The 16,247-nt window shown below is 56.8% G+C and overlaps 1 protein-coding gene across 1 annotated transcript in view; it reads left to right on the forward strand.

Moving 5' to 3' along the window:
* PLEKHM1 (pleckstrin homology and RUN domain containing M1) overlaps positions 1-15,168 on the forward strand; it is a 28,742-nt gene extending 13,574 nt beyond the window's left edge. The window contains exons 4-9 of the mRNA XM_081805959.1: positions 13-933; positions 3,204-3,349; positions 6,511-6,704; positions 11,450-11,513; positions 12,068-12,225; positions 12,957-15,168. Of these exons, the coding sequence (XP_081662085.1) occupies positions 13-933; positions 3,204-3,349; positions 6,511-6,704; positions 11,450-11,513; positions 12,068-12,225; positions 12,957-13,068 (1,595 nt within the window). The 3' untranslated portion in view covers positions 13,069-15,168. The remainder of the gene's footprint in view (positions 1-12; positions 934-3,203; positions 3,350-6,510; positions 6,705-11,449; positions 11,514-12,067; positions 12,226-12,956) is intronic.
* Positions 15,169-16,247: the final 1,079 nt, after the last annotated feature.

Genomic DNA, 16,247 nt, shown 5'->3' on the forward strand with positions numbered 1-16,247 from the left:
TTCTGCCCCCAGGACTGTCCAACCCGTTCCGGGGCCTCATGAAGCTGGGCACCGTGGAGCGGCGGGGGGCCATGGGCATTTGGAAGGAACTCTTCTGCGAGCTCTCCCCTCTGGAGTTCCGCCTCTACCTGAACACCGAGGAGCGCACCTGCGTGGAGACCTGCTCGCTACTGCGCTGCGAATCTGTGGGGCCGGCGCATAGTGATGGCCGCTTCGAGCTGGTCTTCTCCGGCAGGAAGCTGGCCCTGAGGGCCTCCTCCCAGGATGAAGCCGAGGACTGGCTGGACCGTGTGCGGGAGGCCCTGCAGAAGTGCCGGCCACAACAGGAGGATGAATGGGTGAACATCCAGTACCCCGAGCAGCCTGACGACCCTCCGGATGCCCCTCAGGGTGGCCTCCCCTCCCACCCAGACCTGCTCCCCGAGCCTGACACCCTCCAGGGCACACAGTTCTGCTGGTCCTCTGCCCAAGTTCCCGAGCCAGATGCTATTAAAGAATCCCTTCTGTACCTGTACACGGATGGGACCTGGATGCCCTATATTTTTTCCCTCTCCTTGGAATCTCTGAAATGCTTCCGAGTGAGAAACAACGAGAAGATGTTAAGTGATAGCCATGGAATTGAGACCATCCGAGACATCCTGCCAGACACAAGCCTCGGGGGCCCCTCCTTCTTCAAAATCATCACGGCCAAGGCCGTCCTGAAGCTGCAGGCTGGGAGTGCCGAGGAAGCTGCCCTGTGGAGGGATCTGGTGCGCAAGGTCCTGGCGTCCTACTTGGAGATGGCCGAGGAGGCCGTGACCCTGGGCGGGAGTCTGGACGAAAACTGTCAGGAGGTGCTGAAGTTCGCCACGCGGGAGAACGGCTTCCTACTGCAGTACCTGGTGGCCATCCCCACGGAGAAAGGCCTGGACTCCCAGGGCTGCTTCTGTGCAGGTGCCCACCCGCTGTCCCACCACCCCCAGCATGCCCGCCTCCCTCTGCCTCCGGTGGGGTTCCGGATGTAGGCTCTCTGCCCTTGCCTGGCTCTCCGCACATGCCCCCGCACCACCTCTGCGATGTGGCAGCATGTAGCCCCTGCTTCTCCCCAGCACCCACGGAGGCCAGCACCCCTGCCGAGGGTCGGCACCTGTGGGCGGCAGCTCTGCTAGGTGCTGCGCTCTGCTCAGGGAGTTCCATCCAGGGAGCTCTGTTCTCCACCCCCTCCGTTATCACATTACCATATTGTTGGATCCTTTTGGAGCAGGGGCATGGCACCCTTCCAAAGATTTCTGCATGCTCTTGCAAGTGCACACAGTCTTTTTCAGTTACAAAAATGGGCTCGTACGGCTCAGGGCTGTGCAATAGAACTTTCTCTGATGATGAAAATGTTCTAGATCTCTGCTGTCCAGTATGGTAACTCCAAGCCGCATGTGGCTCCCGAGTACTCCAGATGGAGCTAGTGTGACTGAGGGAACTGAATTTTCAATTTAACTTGACCTGTGGCTCGTGGCCGCTATTTGAGACAGCACAGCTATCTATATTGTTCTACAACTTGGGTTTTTTCTACTTAAGAATGTATTATGGATATTATTCCAAGTCAGTACCCCTGCTCTATCATTACTGTCATCAAATCTGATTCTTCTGCGGGGGGCACTGGGCCAGCTGCTTTTTGTGGATTATTTCATTTATTCCTCACAGTACCTATCCCAAGGTGGAGCCAGATGAGGACCTTGACGGTCCTAGAACCTTGTTCCAGCCAGGTCCCCATAGGCCCTCTCCACTCCCTTGCTTTTCAAGGCCGTGAGATATTCCACGGCTCACATTCCATTGTCAGCTCTTCTCCCCGATCCAGACACCCATTTCCATCCCCGTGGGTGCTCCAGGCAAACTGGGAGAACTTTGCCCTGCTGCAGAGCGTCACAGCAGGAGTCCTGGCTGCAAGGGGCTTGAGGGCCGTCCTGTCGGCTGGAGCCTGTGGGACTAAAGGGGAAAGTCCGCTTCGGGCATCCGGAAGGAAGTGGTCTGCGGTTTTCTTCCTGCAGAAAGCATGTTCAGGTTCCTGCTCACCCCCTCCCTCCGCCAACCGCCAACACTCACGCTTTACACCTCCAGCCTGTGGGTGTTGGGCTCAGGGAGGAGGCCAGCCCCCAAGGCCTGTGAGGGTCCCCCAGTGGGTGAGTGCTGGCCGGGGGAGCTCTCCCAGCACCCGTCACCTGCCAGCCCGTGGGCCGAGACTGAATCTGGGGAGCTTGGGCTTCCTTCGTGCCGCAAGCACAGCTCTGTGGCCAGGCTCATACCCACCGCTGACATTTGGCTGTATTCATAGTGTGCAGGGCACTTTCAAAATCTCCTCTCGTTTAAACTTCGTAATCACCCCGCAGAAGAGCAAGTAACAGCTGAATTTTACAGACACCGCGACGGAACCTTGCAGAAATTCAGTGAAGGTTAGGATGAGGCAGCTAGGAAGCAGAAGAGCCAGTCCTTCTGGTCCCAAGGCCAGAGGGACCTTTTCCCCCTGACCCCGTGGGAGGCAGGCATGTGCTCAGGATTTGAGTCAGGCCTTTGCTTTGCCCTAGGCATACCCCACTCCACTTCTCACTGCCCGCCGCTGCGGACGGACCTCCCGCAGAGGGGGACCCTGTCCCGCTGTCCCGAGGTATCGGGCATCTCTGATTCTGAGCTGGCACCAGGCGATGTCCAGATGCCCCTGCCTCCGGCTGGCTTCCCCACCCGCTCCCTGTGGCCGGCCCCAGGTCCCCAGCTCCTACCCTGCTTACTGAGGCCCAGACTTGGTCGCTTCCATTTCTGGGCCCCAGTGGAGGGGGTAGACCTACAGGAGGTTGGCATGGGTGAGTGAGCAGTGGGAACATTGAACAGGCGGCTAGGTAGAAGAGGATGTGGGCTCTAGCAGCAACCCAACCCCAGTCCAATGCCCCGCTGTGCCACGCCATCATCCTGTGACTGGGCAGGTCTCCTCAGCTCTCTCTGCACCGATTTCTTCAGCTGTAAAATGACAACAACAATTGTTACCAGGGTTCTGTTGTAAACACTCATGAATGGGGTTGTTTCTGAGCGGTGTGCATATGAGTGAGGGTTGTTTTATCTTTCCATCCTTTTTAATCTATCCCTTCCTTAAAGAGCAGGTCCTTCTGCTTAGTAACTTCTGCATTGATTGCCGACTCTGGCCTCACCACTGCTCACTCTCCCGCTGTCCTTCTCCCCAGGCTGCTCCCGACAGATTGGCTTCTCGTTTGTAAGACCCAAGCTTTGTGCCTTCTCTGGCCTCTATTACTGTGACATCTGCCACCAAGACGATGCCTCGGTGATTCCGGCCAGGATCATCCACAACTGGGACCTCACCAAGCGCCCGGTAAGCCTTGAGCCCAGCCTGTCGGTGGCTACACAGGGCTGCTGAGTGACAGAGGAATGGTCGCCCTTCTTCGCATGGAGGAGTTTGGCTCTAGGGAAGCCCGGGTCACTGGTTCAGGCCCCATGATGGGGGGGAGCTGACCAAGAAAAAAACATCGTGCTGGTCTATAGTCCCTGGGCAGAGCTCTGTCAGTGCCTGCCTTGGTCCTCAGCTGGAGGTCTGAGGATGGTTCTCTGCAGCTCTCCGTGGCTACAGACTAAATTGTGTAAGGCACCAGCAACCAGATAGGTAGATAGGCAGATAGGTAGGTAGGTAGATAGATGATAGATAGATAGATAGATAGATAGATAGGGATAGGTAGATAAGGAAGGATAATTAGGCTAGATTAGATACATAGATGGATGTAGATAGGTGGATGGATAGATGGGTGGATAGATGGGTGGGTGAGTGGATAGATGGGTGGATGGTGGATGGATGGGTGGGTAGGTGGGTGGGTGGATGGTTGATGGATGGGTAGGTGGGTGGGTAGATGGGTGGGTGAGTGGGTAGATGGGTGGGTGGATGGGTGGGCTGGCCAACCAGCTGTACTTCTCCCTGGAGCTTCAGCCTTCTCTATGGATCTGTTTATATACATTTGTAAAGTTGGGATCATACTGGACTCATACTGCTTTATAACCTGCTTTGTCCACTGAGTATCACTTAGTCTTGGGTACTTTTTTAAGTTCACCAAATGCCTTTGAATTAGATGTATTCCAAGATCTTTCACATTTCCTCTTCTCCACCTGAGCTTACCCACTCATCTAGCTATGTTACCATTAGCCAATTATTTGACTTCAGTTTCCTTGTCTGTAAATAGGGATTAATAAGTGTGTGCCTCAGGACTGTGTAAGGACTAACAGGGACAGGACCTGCCGTGTCTTAGAGCCCTACATTAGTGCCCCTTCTTTCTCCTGAGGCCTGTCACACCTTCGGCCCCTAATTCACTTGGTCAGGGCCTGCCTCGAGGAGCACAAACTTGGCTTTACCCCAGAGGCACAGATTTCTGTTTAAGACAGACACAGAAGCACAAAGAAGAAGTTATTTACTTCTCTCAAGACCTAGGCCTGCTGGCCACGGATGTGTCGTCAGAGCCCAGGGAACGTGACTCTCAGATTCTGTGCCACTCCAGCCTCCACCTTGCTGGGGACCGGAACCCCAAGGACGTTAGCTTCACTTTGGCTTTTTGGTCGGTTACCTTGTCCCCACTCCTGCCCCCAGGGGTAAGTATTTAACTAACTACATGTAGAATATTAAACCTCAGAACCACCACAAATGCAAATAATTCTTTGGCCATAAAACACACTCACTATTTACAACATCCAGACACTTGTTAAGCCATCTTCTTATTCATTGCTGTAATCCTTGTGCCACTTCCTTTTCCCCGACTAGAAAATGACAATACTTTTCTTGGCATATCTGAGATCAGGAAATATCCAGTTCTCGGTCTCTCAGAGATCCCTGGCCTGGGAAAGGCAGGAACACTCGAAATAGAAAGTGGCTGGCTCGTGGGTTAGGGGCCTTACTGTTCAGTGTTACCACTGGCTGCCACTGGGCAGGATGTCAGCCTGGGACTGGGGTTTCTTCCTTGCCTGTCTCCTGCAAGCCCACAGGCCAGGAACAGTCCCGGGGGAACAGGAGGCTCCTGCCTGTCCACGCACTTGGCAGTTTTCAGCGCGCATTCCTGTGTGTGATTTCATCTGAGCCTAGCCCAAGGCCTGAAGCCGAGTCGTGGGAAGGGCTGGGCCGGCGCTAGAGACGAGCCATCTGAACAGAGTCCCCAGGCCTTTGCTGCTTGGCTGCCCACCAGCTGGAGGGCTGGTACTTCGGGGCTCTGGGAAATGGGAAAAGGAATTGTCCATTGTTGGGAGAAGCAAGAGATGGCGGTGGAGCTGTAAGACAGGAGGCCAGAGGCTCCCAAGACCCCACTGTGACCGTCTCCCGAGGGCCCTGTTCCATCCCCCACGCTTCAGGGGACAGCGGGGTTGCACGGGCACTCAGAGTCTGAAGGCAGCTCCCATTCCTGAGGATATGCTATGTTTTTTGTTGTTTTTTTTTAATCTATACTCAAAATAATCCCATAAGGGAATTGCTTTTATTTTCCCCATTTTACAGACAAGGAAACTGAGTCACAAAGAGGTAAAATAAGTGTCACAAGGTCACACTGCTAGGAAGTGGTAGAGCCAAGATTCAAATTCAATTCTGACTTGGAAGCCCGACTCCTAACCACTGCACCATAGCTGATGGTGAAGAACGTCTCAGCTCCTCCATCCTTGTCACAGCGAGGAGGAGACTGAAGCGGGGGGAGGCTTCTCATTAGTTAGTGAGGCAGCCAAGTGTGCAGAGACCACACCTCAATTTAGACCTGGGCTCCGCTTTCTGCAGGTAGATGAAATAAGCCACTTTAGCAACTGTGAGCCTCAGTTTCTTCATCTATAAAATGGGGATGTTGGCCCTTCCCCATTGGCTTGTCATAAGCATTAGGAAAGGATGTGGCTGAGATCCTCAGCCCACTGTCTGGCACATAGTAGGTGCTCAGTAAGCTTTGGCATGAGGGTCAGGCTTTGGCATGAGGGTCAGGGCTGAGGGAGGAACCTGCAGCCCCCTCTGAGGTGAGAGAGACTGGGGTTGATCGCTCACCTCCACACAGGGACTTGGGGGCGCCCTGGTTGGTGCTGCTGGCAAGAGCTGGGGGGCTCGGGAAACCTCGTTAAGCCGTGTCTGATCTGTGGCTTCCTGTGGCTGGAGCCTGACTCAGACAGTCACCTGGTTCCTGAGTCGGCCCCAGGCCAATGCCTGTTTCCGTTAGGCAGGAAAATGGGGGCTGGGAGGACAGGAAAGAGTGGGAAGGGTCTGTGGGCCCAGGGAAGAGGGGCCGCAGCTGATGCCATGGAGGGGGAGTGGGTTTGGGCATTAGGTTACCTGGGTTCAGATCTTGACTTTTATGAGCTATGGACCTAGGCCAGATCACCTCACCCCTGAGCCTCAGTTCCCTCATCTATAAGATGAAGATGGTACCCTTGGATGGGGGTGGCCGGGGAGTGAGTAGGTAAGACCGTGCCTGTCCCGAGGCGCTCACCAAATGGTCATCTCTGTCCCGACCCCACTATCTGGTGGTGCTCCAGATCTGCCGGCAGGCCCTGAAGTTCCTGACACAGATCCAGGCGCAGCCCCTCATTAACCTGCAGCTGGTGAACGCCTCGCTGTACGAGCACGTGGAGCAGATGCACCTCATCCGGAGATGCCGGGAACAGCTGAAGCTTCTGGGGGATTACCTGGGCCTGTGCCGAAGTGGGGCCCTGAAGGAGCTGAGCAAGAGGTGAGCATCCTGGACGCACACCAACACACATCAACACATACAGCCAGCACCCGCACAAGATGCCCTCTTGGGAGAAATGCCAGGGCTGGGCACAAATCACCTTCCCACTGGGTTTGGGAAATGACCACATGCTTTGAGAGTGGCTTTTATTTGTTCGTGTATTCATTCATTCAACAAATATTTACTGAGAACATTCTAAGTGCCCAGGTTTGTGGGCCACAGAAGTGGGCCGGTTAAGAGGACTGGAGGAGGGCAGAGCAGGGAAGACTTCCTGAAGGAACAGACATATAAGGTGAGACCCGAAGAATGAGTAGGAGTTTAGAAAGGAGAAGAGATTCAGGAAAGAGTGATCCAGACAGAAGGAAGAGTGTGCACAGGCCATGAACGAAGTCCCCATACATGGAAAGAACAGAGAGAACTCGGGGGCGGGTGGGGGGGAGTGGGGGAAGGCCGTGTTGCCCTGGCCCCTCCCTACCCAGTCCTCCCTGCATGGCTGCTTTGCTGCTGTCCAGCACAGCATCCCTCCCAAAATCCTCAGAAGAGGGCAAGATTAGGGTGGGACCCTCAGGATGCCCTTGGAGAAGCTTCTCGGCCCCCAGAGCCTGGGGGCCTGCTCAGGGTTGGGAGGCGATGTGCTGCAGCATGGACTTAGGGTCCTTCTGGGCCCGTCGTAAATGCCTCCTCGCCCAGGCCACGGTCTCGGGGTTGGGCTCTCCTCAGGCCCTCAGGAGGGCAGACCCCAGGTGGGGGAGCTGGTGCCTACTGTCCAGTGGGGCTTTGTGGCTGGGTGTCTGGGGACTTGGGGCAGCTCAGCAGCCCCTCCACTTTCGCCCCTGCCCCCGGCCACTTCTCCACACAGGCCTGGCACAGAGACCAGCCCTCTGATGGGCTGTAGCTCTAGGCTTCTGGCTCGTGTTCTCCGGGGGTCGTTCCTGCATGGCTGTGTGGGGCCCAGGCAGTGCCTAGTACAGGCCCCCTAGGACTCTCAGGGAGGGGGCTGCTGCAGGAAGCTCTCTCTGAGGCATAGGGGAGAAGCTGGCTCCTCAGGCTCCCAGAGTGGCCAGCTGGGCCCTGGTCTGCACAGGGCCTGAAAAGACAGAAAGCCCTCTGGTGGCCACCATGAGGGACCCTCTCAGGCTGCTTCCCGGGGAGGCCCTGCCTGTCGTGATCATCAGCTGGGTGCCTGGGTCTTCCCTCATTGCCCTCCTTTCTGAGATTCTAGGACACAGGGCTCCAGAGAGTCTGCCTTCCGGCCCCCCCGACCAGGGTGGTGAGATCTCACTGTCATCACCCTCCAGTCAAGGGGATCTTCTGCACACCTGAGCAGACCAGGTACCTGCAGGGTGGGTCCTGGGTGCTGGCCTCGCTTCCCTGGCCCCACCCTGCTCAGATTGTTTGGTCTTCGGCCTTACTGACCTGTCTGGGCTGACCTGCGGGGCAGCCCTGCCTCATTCTCCCTGACCCTGCGGTTCCCATCCTTGGGTAGCAGCACTGCATACCTACTGTGCAGCCTACCAGCCTTCGAGAGAGCAAGGCTAGGCCAGTGGAGGTCCCATTTTGGAATTAGCATGGGGCAAGTGAAAGAGATCAGGAGCGGCCTCTGCCCGACCTCAGATTTGCTGTGTGACTCAGAGAGGTTGGTTCACTTATCTGAGCCTCAGCTTTCTTGTCTATAAAATGGGCCAGTAATCCCTGTGCTCATGCGGCCTTCCAGAGTTGTGCTGAGGGCCCCATGAGGGGCTCAGAGTCTGGGGAAGGACACAGACAGGTAGACAGATGGCCCTGGGTCAGCATGACTCGTGCCATGAGGGAAAGCATCTGACCCAGCCTCATCAGGGCTGGAGGGCCAAGAAAGCTCCCAGAGGAGACGGCGTCTGAGCTAAGGGTTTGCAGGGTTTTTTCTTCTTCTCTTCTCTTTAAAAAAGAAGTGTGTTTCTTCTTTACAAAGATAGTCAATATTCAAACAGCGTAAAAGAATCAGGCAGGAAGTTCCGATCACCCCTCCTGCAATCCCACCACCATCAGTACTGTTAAAGCATGCTTCCAGAACTCTGTCCTTACCCATGTACATAGTGAACTGGGATTTTGCAGAAGAACCAGGAGAAGAAAGGGGAAGGGAGGGCCCAGCTTTCCTGGCTCAAGGGGACCGGTGATGTGGAAGGGGACGGGAGTTTGGCTTACCAGGACCCTTGAGGGGTCCAGTGCAGTTGGATCGTGGGTGCGGGCGCCAGACCTCGAAGGTCCTAGGTACCACACTAAAGGTGTTTGGATTTATCCTGCCAACAGTGGGGAGCCCTTTGAAGGGTTTTGAGCACGGGACTGTCAACATCCTCCAGGGTTTAAAAAAAGCGAGTTTAGGGGGTGCCCTCCTGGCTCAGTCGGTAGAGCATGCAACTCTTGATCTCGGGGTTGTGAGTTCAAGTCCCACATTGGGTGTAGAGATTACTTAAACATAAAATATTTTTTTTAAAAAGTAAGCAAGTAAGAAAATGAAAAGCCCAGTTTGGCAGCAGTGGGGCATGGGGGCTGGTGTAGTAATTAGCCCAGGGAAGTGAGGAGGCCTGGGCTGAGTTGGCCAGAGTGGAGGCTGAGGACCAAAATGGTTGGGAAGGAAGGGCAGGCCTTGAGTGTAAGTGGTAAAGTCAGGGAGGAGTTCCCCTTTCCTAGTGGCAGCCCTCTGGCTGGGCCCTCTGAGAGAAAGGGGATCCTCGGACAGGCCAGGACATGTCTCCAGGGGCCAGAGAAGCCCCAGAGCACCCTCTCGGCCCTTGGGAAGGAGCCATTCTAGGAACGCCCTGGAGGGGTGGCCAGAGGAGGCACCTGAGTTCAAAGGAGTCACGCAGCCTGGGCTTGGAATGCAGATCTGCCAGCCCTGCCAGCACCCTTTCCCACCCCATCACTGGCTGCAGGAGTGAAGGGGCAACCTCCCCTGTCTTCCACTCTCTTCCAGAGTGCCCTACAGATCTCTCGGGCCCCTTCCCCCCTGGCAGTCAGCCTCGCGCCAAAGACGACAGAGAGGGGTCTCCTGATTGCAGGGTGGAGAACGGAGTCCTGGAGCCCTGGGGTGTGGATTTCTCCCCTGACAGCAGGATGAGAAGTGGCATCTCACCCCGGGGCCCATCTCTGTCCCCTCCAGCTTGGACTGAGTCCTGTGGAGAAAGCACCTGCAAGGCCTTACTGAGCGTCTGACAGGCCCAAGGAACAGTGGCTCACAGGGAGGGTCCTGGGCCTGGCTGCTCCCCAGGGCTTCCATGACCGTGGGCAGAGGGCAGATGACAGAGATGACTCTCCATCCAGATCAGCCCCACCCTTCCTGCCTGTGCGCCCCCCGCCCCCCGTGTTTTCCTGGTGATAAATGGCGGCTTCCCGTTCCCAGAAAGCTGGAAGTTTACTGGGGAAACCAGCATGGTGAACCGAGCAGCCGGTCGGCAGTGTCCTCAGCCCTCGTCGCACAGTGTGGCCTGCCGGGCTGCTTGGTGCGGCTGGTCCTCTCCACCCCGGGTTGGGTTCCCCCAGACCATGATGGAGGCGCATTCCAGATGCCCCGGGGCCTCCTTAGGCATTTTCCCCAACCCCAGTACCCACATAGGCATACACAGCAAGGCCAGGCAGGTGTTGTCACAGGGTGTTTACTCTCCTTCCCTCAGGATGGAACCCCTCGGATCGCTGCCCTTGCTGAGCTGTAAAGTAGAGCCGCCCTCGGGCCCCGTCTCCCCCGTGCCCCCCACCCTCTGAAACGGGATCTGGCGTACTTGGGCCACATCTCCATGCCTCTCACGTAGCACCGACACTGGATGCTTGACTGTCCCTCAGCTAGCCCAGGGGTGACAGTAGGGCAGAGGCCACTTCCCATGCATTTCTGTCCCCAAGCGCTGTCCCTGGTATGAAATGGTGGCAGGAATGACAACAGCTAACACCTCCAGGTGTTACTGGGTGGGTAAGTGTAAGGGCTCCGGAGCCACACCCCTGCGTTCAAACTCCAGCTCTGCCACTCACTAGCTGTGTGACCCCAGGCAAGTTATTTAACCTCTCTGGGCCTCTATTCCCTCTTCTTCTCAAAGTGGGGCTCGTAAGAGTACTGAGCTCACGGGACCGTGGAATGAGTTAATGGATAAAGCTCTGAGCCCAGTTCTCCGTACAAATGTTAGCTTTGGTCATCCCCCTCCTCGCTGTTATTTTTTTTATAGACATTTTATTTTTTATACCTTTAAATTTGTTTGCAATTTTTTCAGCTTTATTGACGTATAATTGACAAAATTGTGAGGTGTTTAAAGTGGACATCATGATGATTTGATGCATGTATATACACTGTGAAAGGGTCCCTCCCATCTGGCTCATTCACACATCCATCCCTCACTACTTACATACAGCTTTTTGGTGAAAGCATTTAAGATCTACTCCCTCAGCAAATTTCAGGTATACAATACAGTGTTGTCAACTGTAGCTGATAATCACTCATTGTTTACTGTGTGCTGAGCACTATGCCAAATGCTTTGAATAAATTATTTAATCCTCAAAACAGCTCCATTTCTCAGGTGAGGAAGCTTGAGGTGCAAAGAGGGTGAGTAATTTGCCCCAGGTCACCTGGAAGACCAGGTCCCCAACCCAGGCGGCTGACCGTGCTCTTTAGGGACCGCCCCGGCCAGGCGTTCATACCCGGTTAGCATCTGAAGGAATGAAAACAAACACAGGTTTGCCCGGATCATGGAAAGCCTTATAAGGAGCCTCTTATGTTTTGTTTGAAGGCTCAACCACAGGAATTACCTCTTGGAGTCTCCCCACAAGTACAGTGTTGCCGACCTCCAGCAGGTGAGAGTGCCCTCCCCGACCTCCAGACCTCTCTCAGAGGGGCCTCATTCCTGGAGAAATCAGAGAGGGGGATGCGGGAGGGGGGGCTGCAGCTTTTCAGGCCCTCAGCGTGTCTCGCTGTCCCGTGCTTGCTGGGCAGTGACCGAGCACCAGCCCCTGCGGTGAGCAGGCAGGCGAGCCAAGTCCGGGGCACAGGAGCTCCTCAGCCCCTTCCCTGCGGCTGGACTCATCCCCAGCAAGAGGGCGGGGGTGGGGGGAGGCCCTGGGGGTGAGAGCTGGGGACATTCCTTTCCTGGCGGGAGGGCACTGTGGATTTGGGTCTCGTCTGGCAAGCCAGTTATCCCCAGTGACCTCTGCATGCGGGAGCTGGACACCTGCATCCTTCGGTCTGGTCCGGGGAGCTTTTCTTGCCCAAGCGGGGAGAACCTTCTTCGGGGGTAGGACCTTGTTCAGGCAGAGTGCCAGGAACAGCAGCAGGCCGCACTGTCCCGACGGCCTCGGCCTCAGCGCAGCTGCCTGAAAGGCCTGGCGGCCCCCGCCCCTGCCCTCCACAGATCGCAGACGGGGTGTACGCTGGGTTCCTCAATGCCCTCATCGGATTCGCCTCCCAGCACGTCTACCACTGCGACCTGTGCACCCAGCGCGGCTTCATCTGCCAGATCTGCCACCACCACGACATCATCTTCCCCTTCGAGTTTGACACCACAGTCAGGTATGCGGGATGCCCTCCCCACGGCTGGCCCCGGCGTTCTGGGGGGGCAGGCGCACAGAGGACGCCATGTGCGTGCTGGTGCCGCGGGCTGGCGAGGTCGTCTACAGCAGCCGATGCCCTGGGCAGTCACGGCGGCTCTGGGCCTGCTCAGGGGACAAGAGAGCCCTCCGAGGACCCTTCCCCAGACCAAGGGAGCTGTCTGTCTCCCTAGAGAAGAGGTAGCTTGCCACGTCTTTGAGCGGGGGCCTCGGTTCTGTCATCTACAGACGGGTTGAGGAGGGACCGAAGGAGCGGCCGCCCTGGAGTGTTGGCACAGGCCAGGCACGAAGTGGGCCCCCAGGGGCTGGCACTTGCCTGGCTCGCCCCAGCAGTGATGATGCTTCTTAGCTGGTTAGCACGCCTTATCAGAAGCCTCTCAGTGGAAAAATTCATCCCCAAACCTCCATTCCAGCCCAGGCAGGAGCATTCATTCGTTTTCAGGAGGTGTCTCATGGCCTAGATTTAGCCCCTGGGCTCCGTTTTTTAAACGGCAGAGTGTTTTCAACATAGGCAAGGAATCATCCCATGAGTCTCCAGCAGCATGTGGGAAAAGTGGATTAGAAGCGAGCATCAGCGCCTGTGGCATCTGGCGGTGGGGAGGCAGGGCGCGCTGGGGTGGGGGCGGGCGGGGGCGGACCTCGGGCCCCCCCACCCCCCAGGGCTCTGGTCAGACGCTGGCTGCCCTCCTCCAGATGTGGCGAGTGCAAGACAGTCTTCCACCAGAGCTGCCAGGCCGTGGTGAAGAAGGGCTGCCCCCGCTGCGCCCGCCGGCGCAGGCACCAGGAGCAGAGCACGCTCAGCTAAGCCAGCGCGCCGTCCCCACCCAAGCTGTCGGGCGGCGGCAGCCCGCTCAGCTCGGCCGTCCCAGCTGGGTTCGGCTTCAGCCTGGATCCTCTCGAGGTGTCAGGAAGACTCAGATGGGACCAGCGCGTGAGCCCACCAGATGAGGCCCTCAATGATGTCCCCCAGTCCCTCTCCCCCACCACCCCGTCTGCTCCAAGAGGTGGGGACACCATCCGATGCCGCCTCGGCCCAGGGGAAGCAGGCAGGGCAGCTTTGCACTAATCAGGCCCAGCTCGCCTCACAGACGCGGCCGCTCCATCAGGGCTGTTAGAACACTGTGGACACAAAACTTGAGCGCATTCTCAATTCCACATTCCTGATTAAAAGGTCTAGTTTTTTAAGGCAGGTTTTTTTTCCCTTCGTATTTCAACAGAAAATATTTTTTTATTCTTGACCCTACACAATTCACCCAAGAAATCCAGGCACTCTCACGCGGAGCGAACGTGTGGGAACATTTGGCCTGCAGGCCAGCGGGTGGCGGGTGGGCAGGCCACCGCTGGGCCAGAGCCTGTCGGCTGGACCGGGTGCCTTTCCGTCACCTGCGCCGGGCCCTTGCTGCCCACAGCTCAAGTACGATGTGTCAAACTGCCCCAGGGGCTGGTGGGACCGGTCCTGATGACCTCCCTCTTCCTCTCCCTCTCCTCTCTCTGCCCTGCCCTGTCCTCCTCACCTCTCTCCGGGTCAGAGCCCCCTGGCTCCCCTACAGCCTGGGATCTCGGTCCCCGCGGGAGAAGGGAGTAACTCGGAACCAGCACTGTCAGCACTTTGCGCCTTCCTTGGTCCAGGCCAGGGCTGTCCTCTTCCCTACCCCTCAGCCCCTTGCCCTCCACACCTACGGCAGCCATGCAGCCGGATGGGCCAGGGGCTGCTGGAGACACGCTCTCAGGGGGACACCCCCCCTTCCCCACTGCCTGCCTGAGCCCAGAGAAGGCAGTGAGCCGGGGCCAGGGGCCAGCCTTGGGCATCGTGACTGCCAGGCCCCACACCGTGGAGTGGCGACCCCCGGCCTTCCACAAAGAGGGCCAGGCCTGCTGTGGAGATGTACGGGGACACGCGGGAGCAGCCACCTTGTGGAAGGATGCTTAGCCTCAGTTTACAAAGCCATGAATTCCCAAAGCTTTGCTGGACTGGCCCAGGAGGGGCGCTGCTGGAGACTAGAAAATGTCACTGGAGCGTGATTGCCTTTTCAAGGGGTCTTGGGGTAGAGTGGGAGCCTGGAATTGTTTTCAAAGTGACATTTAGACCCTGTGGTTCGGGGGTGATTTCTCTGCTGCCTTCTCCCATCTCTCCTGGACCCACAGCCCCCCACCCTGGGTCCTCTGGCCATCCTGTCTGCTCTCAGCTTGGATTGGGGGCCTCAGGTGGAGATTGCCTGTCACTGTCAAGAGATGAATCTACTCCCACCTCTCCCTTGGGGTGATTCGGCTGCTGAGTCACCTGCCCAGCCCTGTGGAGCTGGATAAATTGTGCAATAGAACAGAGGAGGTGGTGGGCAGGGGTGGGGGAGGGGAGGGCTGCCACACAGCTTCTCTGTCCCCGTCACGGAAGATGGTGCATACCTATGCCCAGCACACCAAAGCCTCCTAAACGGGAAAGTGGATCCTTATCCCCGTCCCGCACCCCCACAGCCAGCGTTAATGCTCCCCCACAAACCCAGCCCGAGCACAGCCGCGGGGGCCCCAATCCCCACGCGGGCAGGGGCTGGCCTGGGATGGGCAGTGCTGCCCCTGCGGCCAGCCCCGGAGGCCTGGCATAGGCTGGGTAGGGCCTGTCCTGCCCACGGCCACCTCCCAGGCATTAGTCGTAGCATTAGAACCGACCCTCTGCCCAGTACCAGAAAGCTGCTAATGCTTCCGGATGAGTTGACTTTTACCCTCTCACCTTCAATGGAAAGCTGATGTGAAACTCAGTGGTGCCCACACTATTTTTAAAATGCCATTTTATGCAATAAACTGTTTCTAGTGAGGGGCGCTGACCCTGAGTAGCGCTTTGCGATGTGTGGAAGGAACTGCTGCTGTGTGATTTTTGAATGATTTTGCAGTAAAGACCTGATTTTTCTCACCTCTGGTCTCGCTTCTGAATCCTGATGCTGCCGCTGGTTGGGGGAGGCCACCAGCCATCCTGTCCGGTGGGGGGGGGGGGGCGGTTTGCGCCAGGCCTGGGCATGCAGGGGAGGAGACATGACAGTGTTCGGTCTGTCCTCACCCCACTAGGAGCCAGACGAAGGGGGTTTGGAGGGATAGCATTTCAGGGCCTTGGTGGAGGTTTCCTCACATACACTCATATGTAACAAGTGAAGCTGATGCCTGACATCCCACCACAGTGGCTTCTTCCCTGTGCCTGTCGAAGCACAGACCCCTAACACCGGCTAACACCGGAACATGAGAGATGTCGGGACTGTTTTTCCGCTGGGTTTTCCAAAGCAAGAGAGGGGGCTCGGGGCCGTAATCAGGGCTCATGGTTTCAGGGCTCCACGTGGCATTTACTTGGCTGCTACCTTCCCCTGAAGTTCCAGGAGGAGCCCACCAATGCCCGTGGTAAGGACAGAAGGAAACAGACTAGTTCCAGGGAAAGTGGGCCGCAGGAAAATGGGATTGAAACATTCAGCTTTGCAGTTCCTTGTCCTTGAAGACACCATTCAGCCCATGGGGGAGCGTCGCCTGAGCCCCAGCGTCCCTCAAGGGCCTCAAGTCCCTCCAGGGTCAGTAGGGGGTGGGCTCTGAGAAGACCAAAGGAACTGGGTTTGAGGGCTGGGGACAGGGAGTTCAGGGCCACGAGACCTGGGTGCCTCCCTGCCTTTCTTCTCAGTGCCTCCATCCTCAGCAAGATGCCTCTGACTACATTCCTTTCTCTCTTTCCCCCTCCTGCCTAAAAGAGAATGGGGGGCTTGGAGACCTCAACCCAAGACCAAAGAGGAGGACAGCTCATCTTACAATAAAAATTTAATAACGAATGTGTGTTCTTACAATAATGTGATAATACTAACCGTGCTTAGTGCAGCTCATTCTCATTCATTCTTGCCAACTATCCTGTGAAGTAGGCGTCACTGTCCCCAGTTTACAGCAGAGAAAACTGAAGTGCTAAGAATCCAGTTCCAGCAGGCTGCTCTGGGCTTACCCTATGGACAGCCTGGAGGGTGG

Source organism: Leptonychotes weddellii, chromosome 15 (genome assembly GCF_054177405.1).
Source record: "Leptonychotes weddellii isolate Sample4059 chromosome 15, ASM5417740v2, whole genome shotgun sequence".
NCBI lineage: Eukaryota > Metazoa > Chordata > Mammalia > Carnivora > Phocidae > Leptonychotes > Leptonychotes weddellii.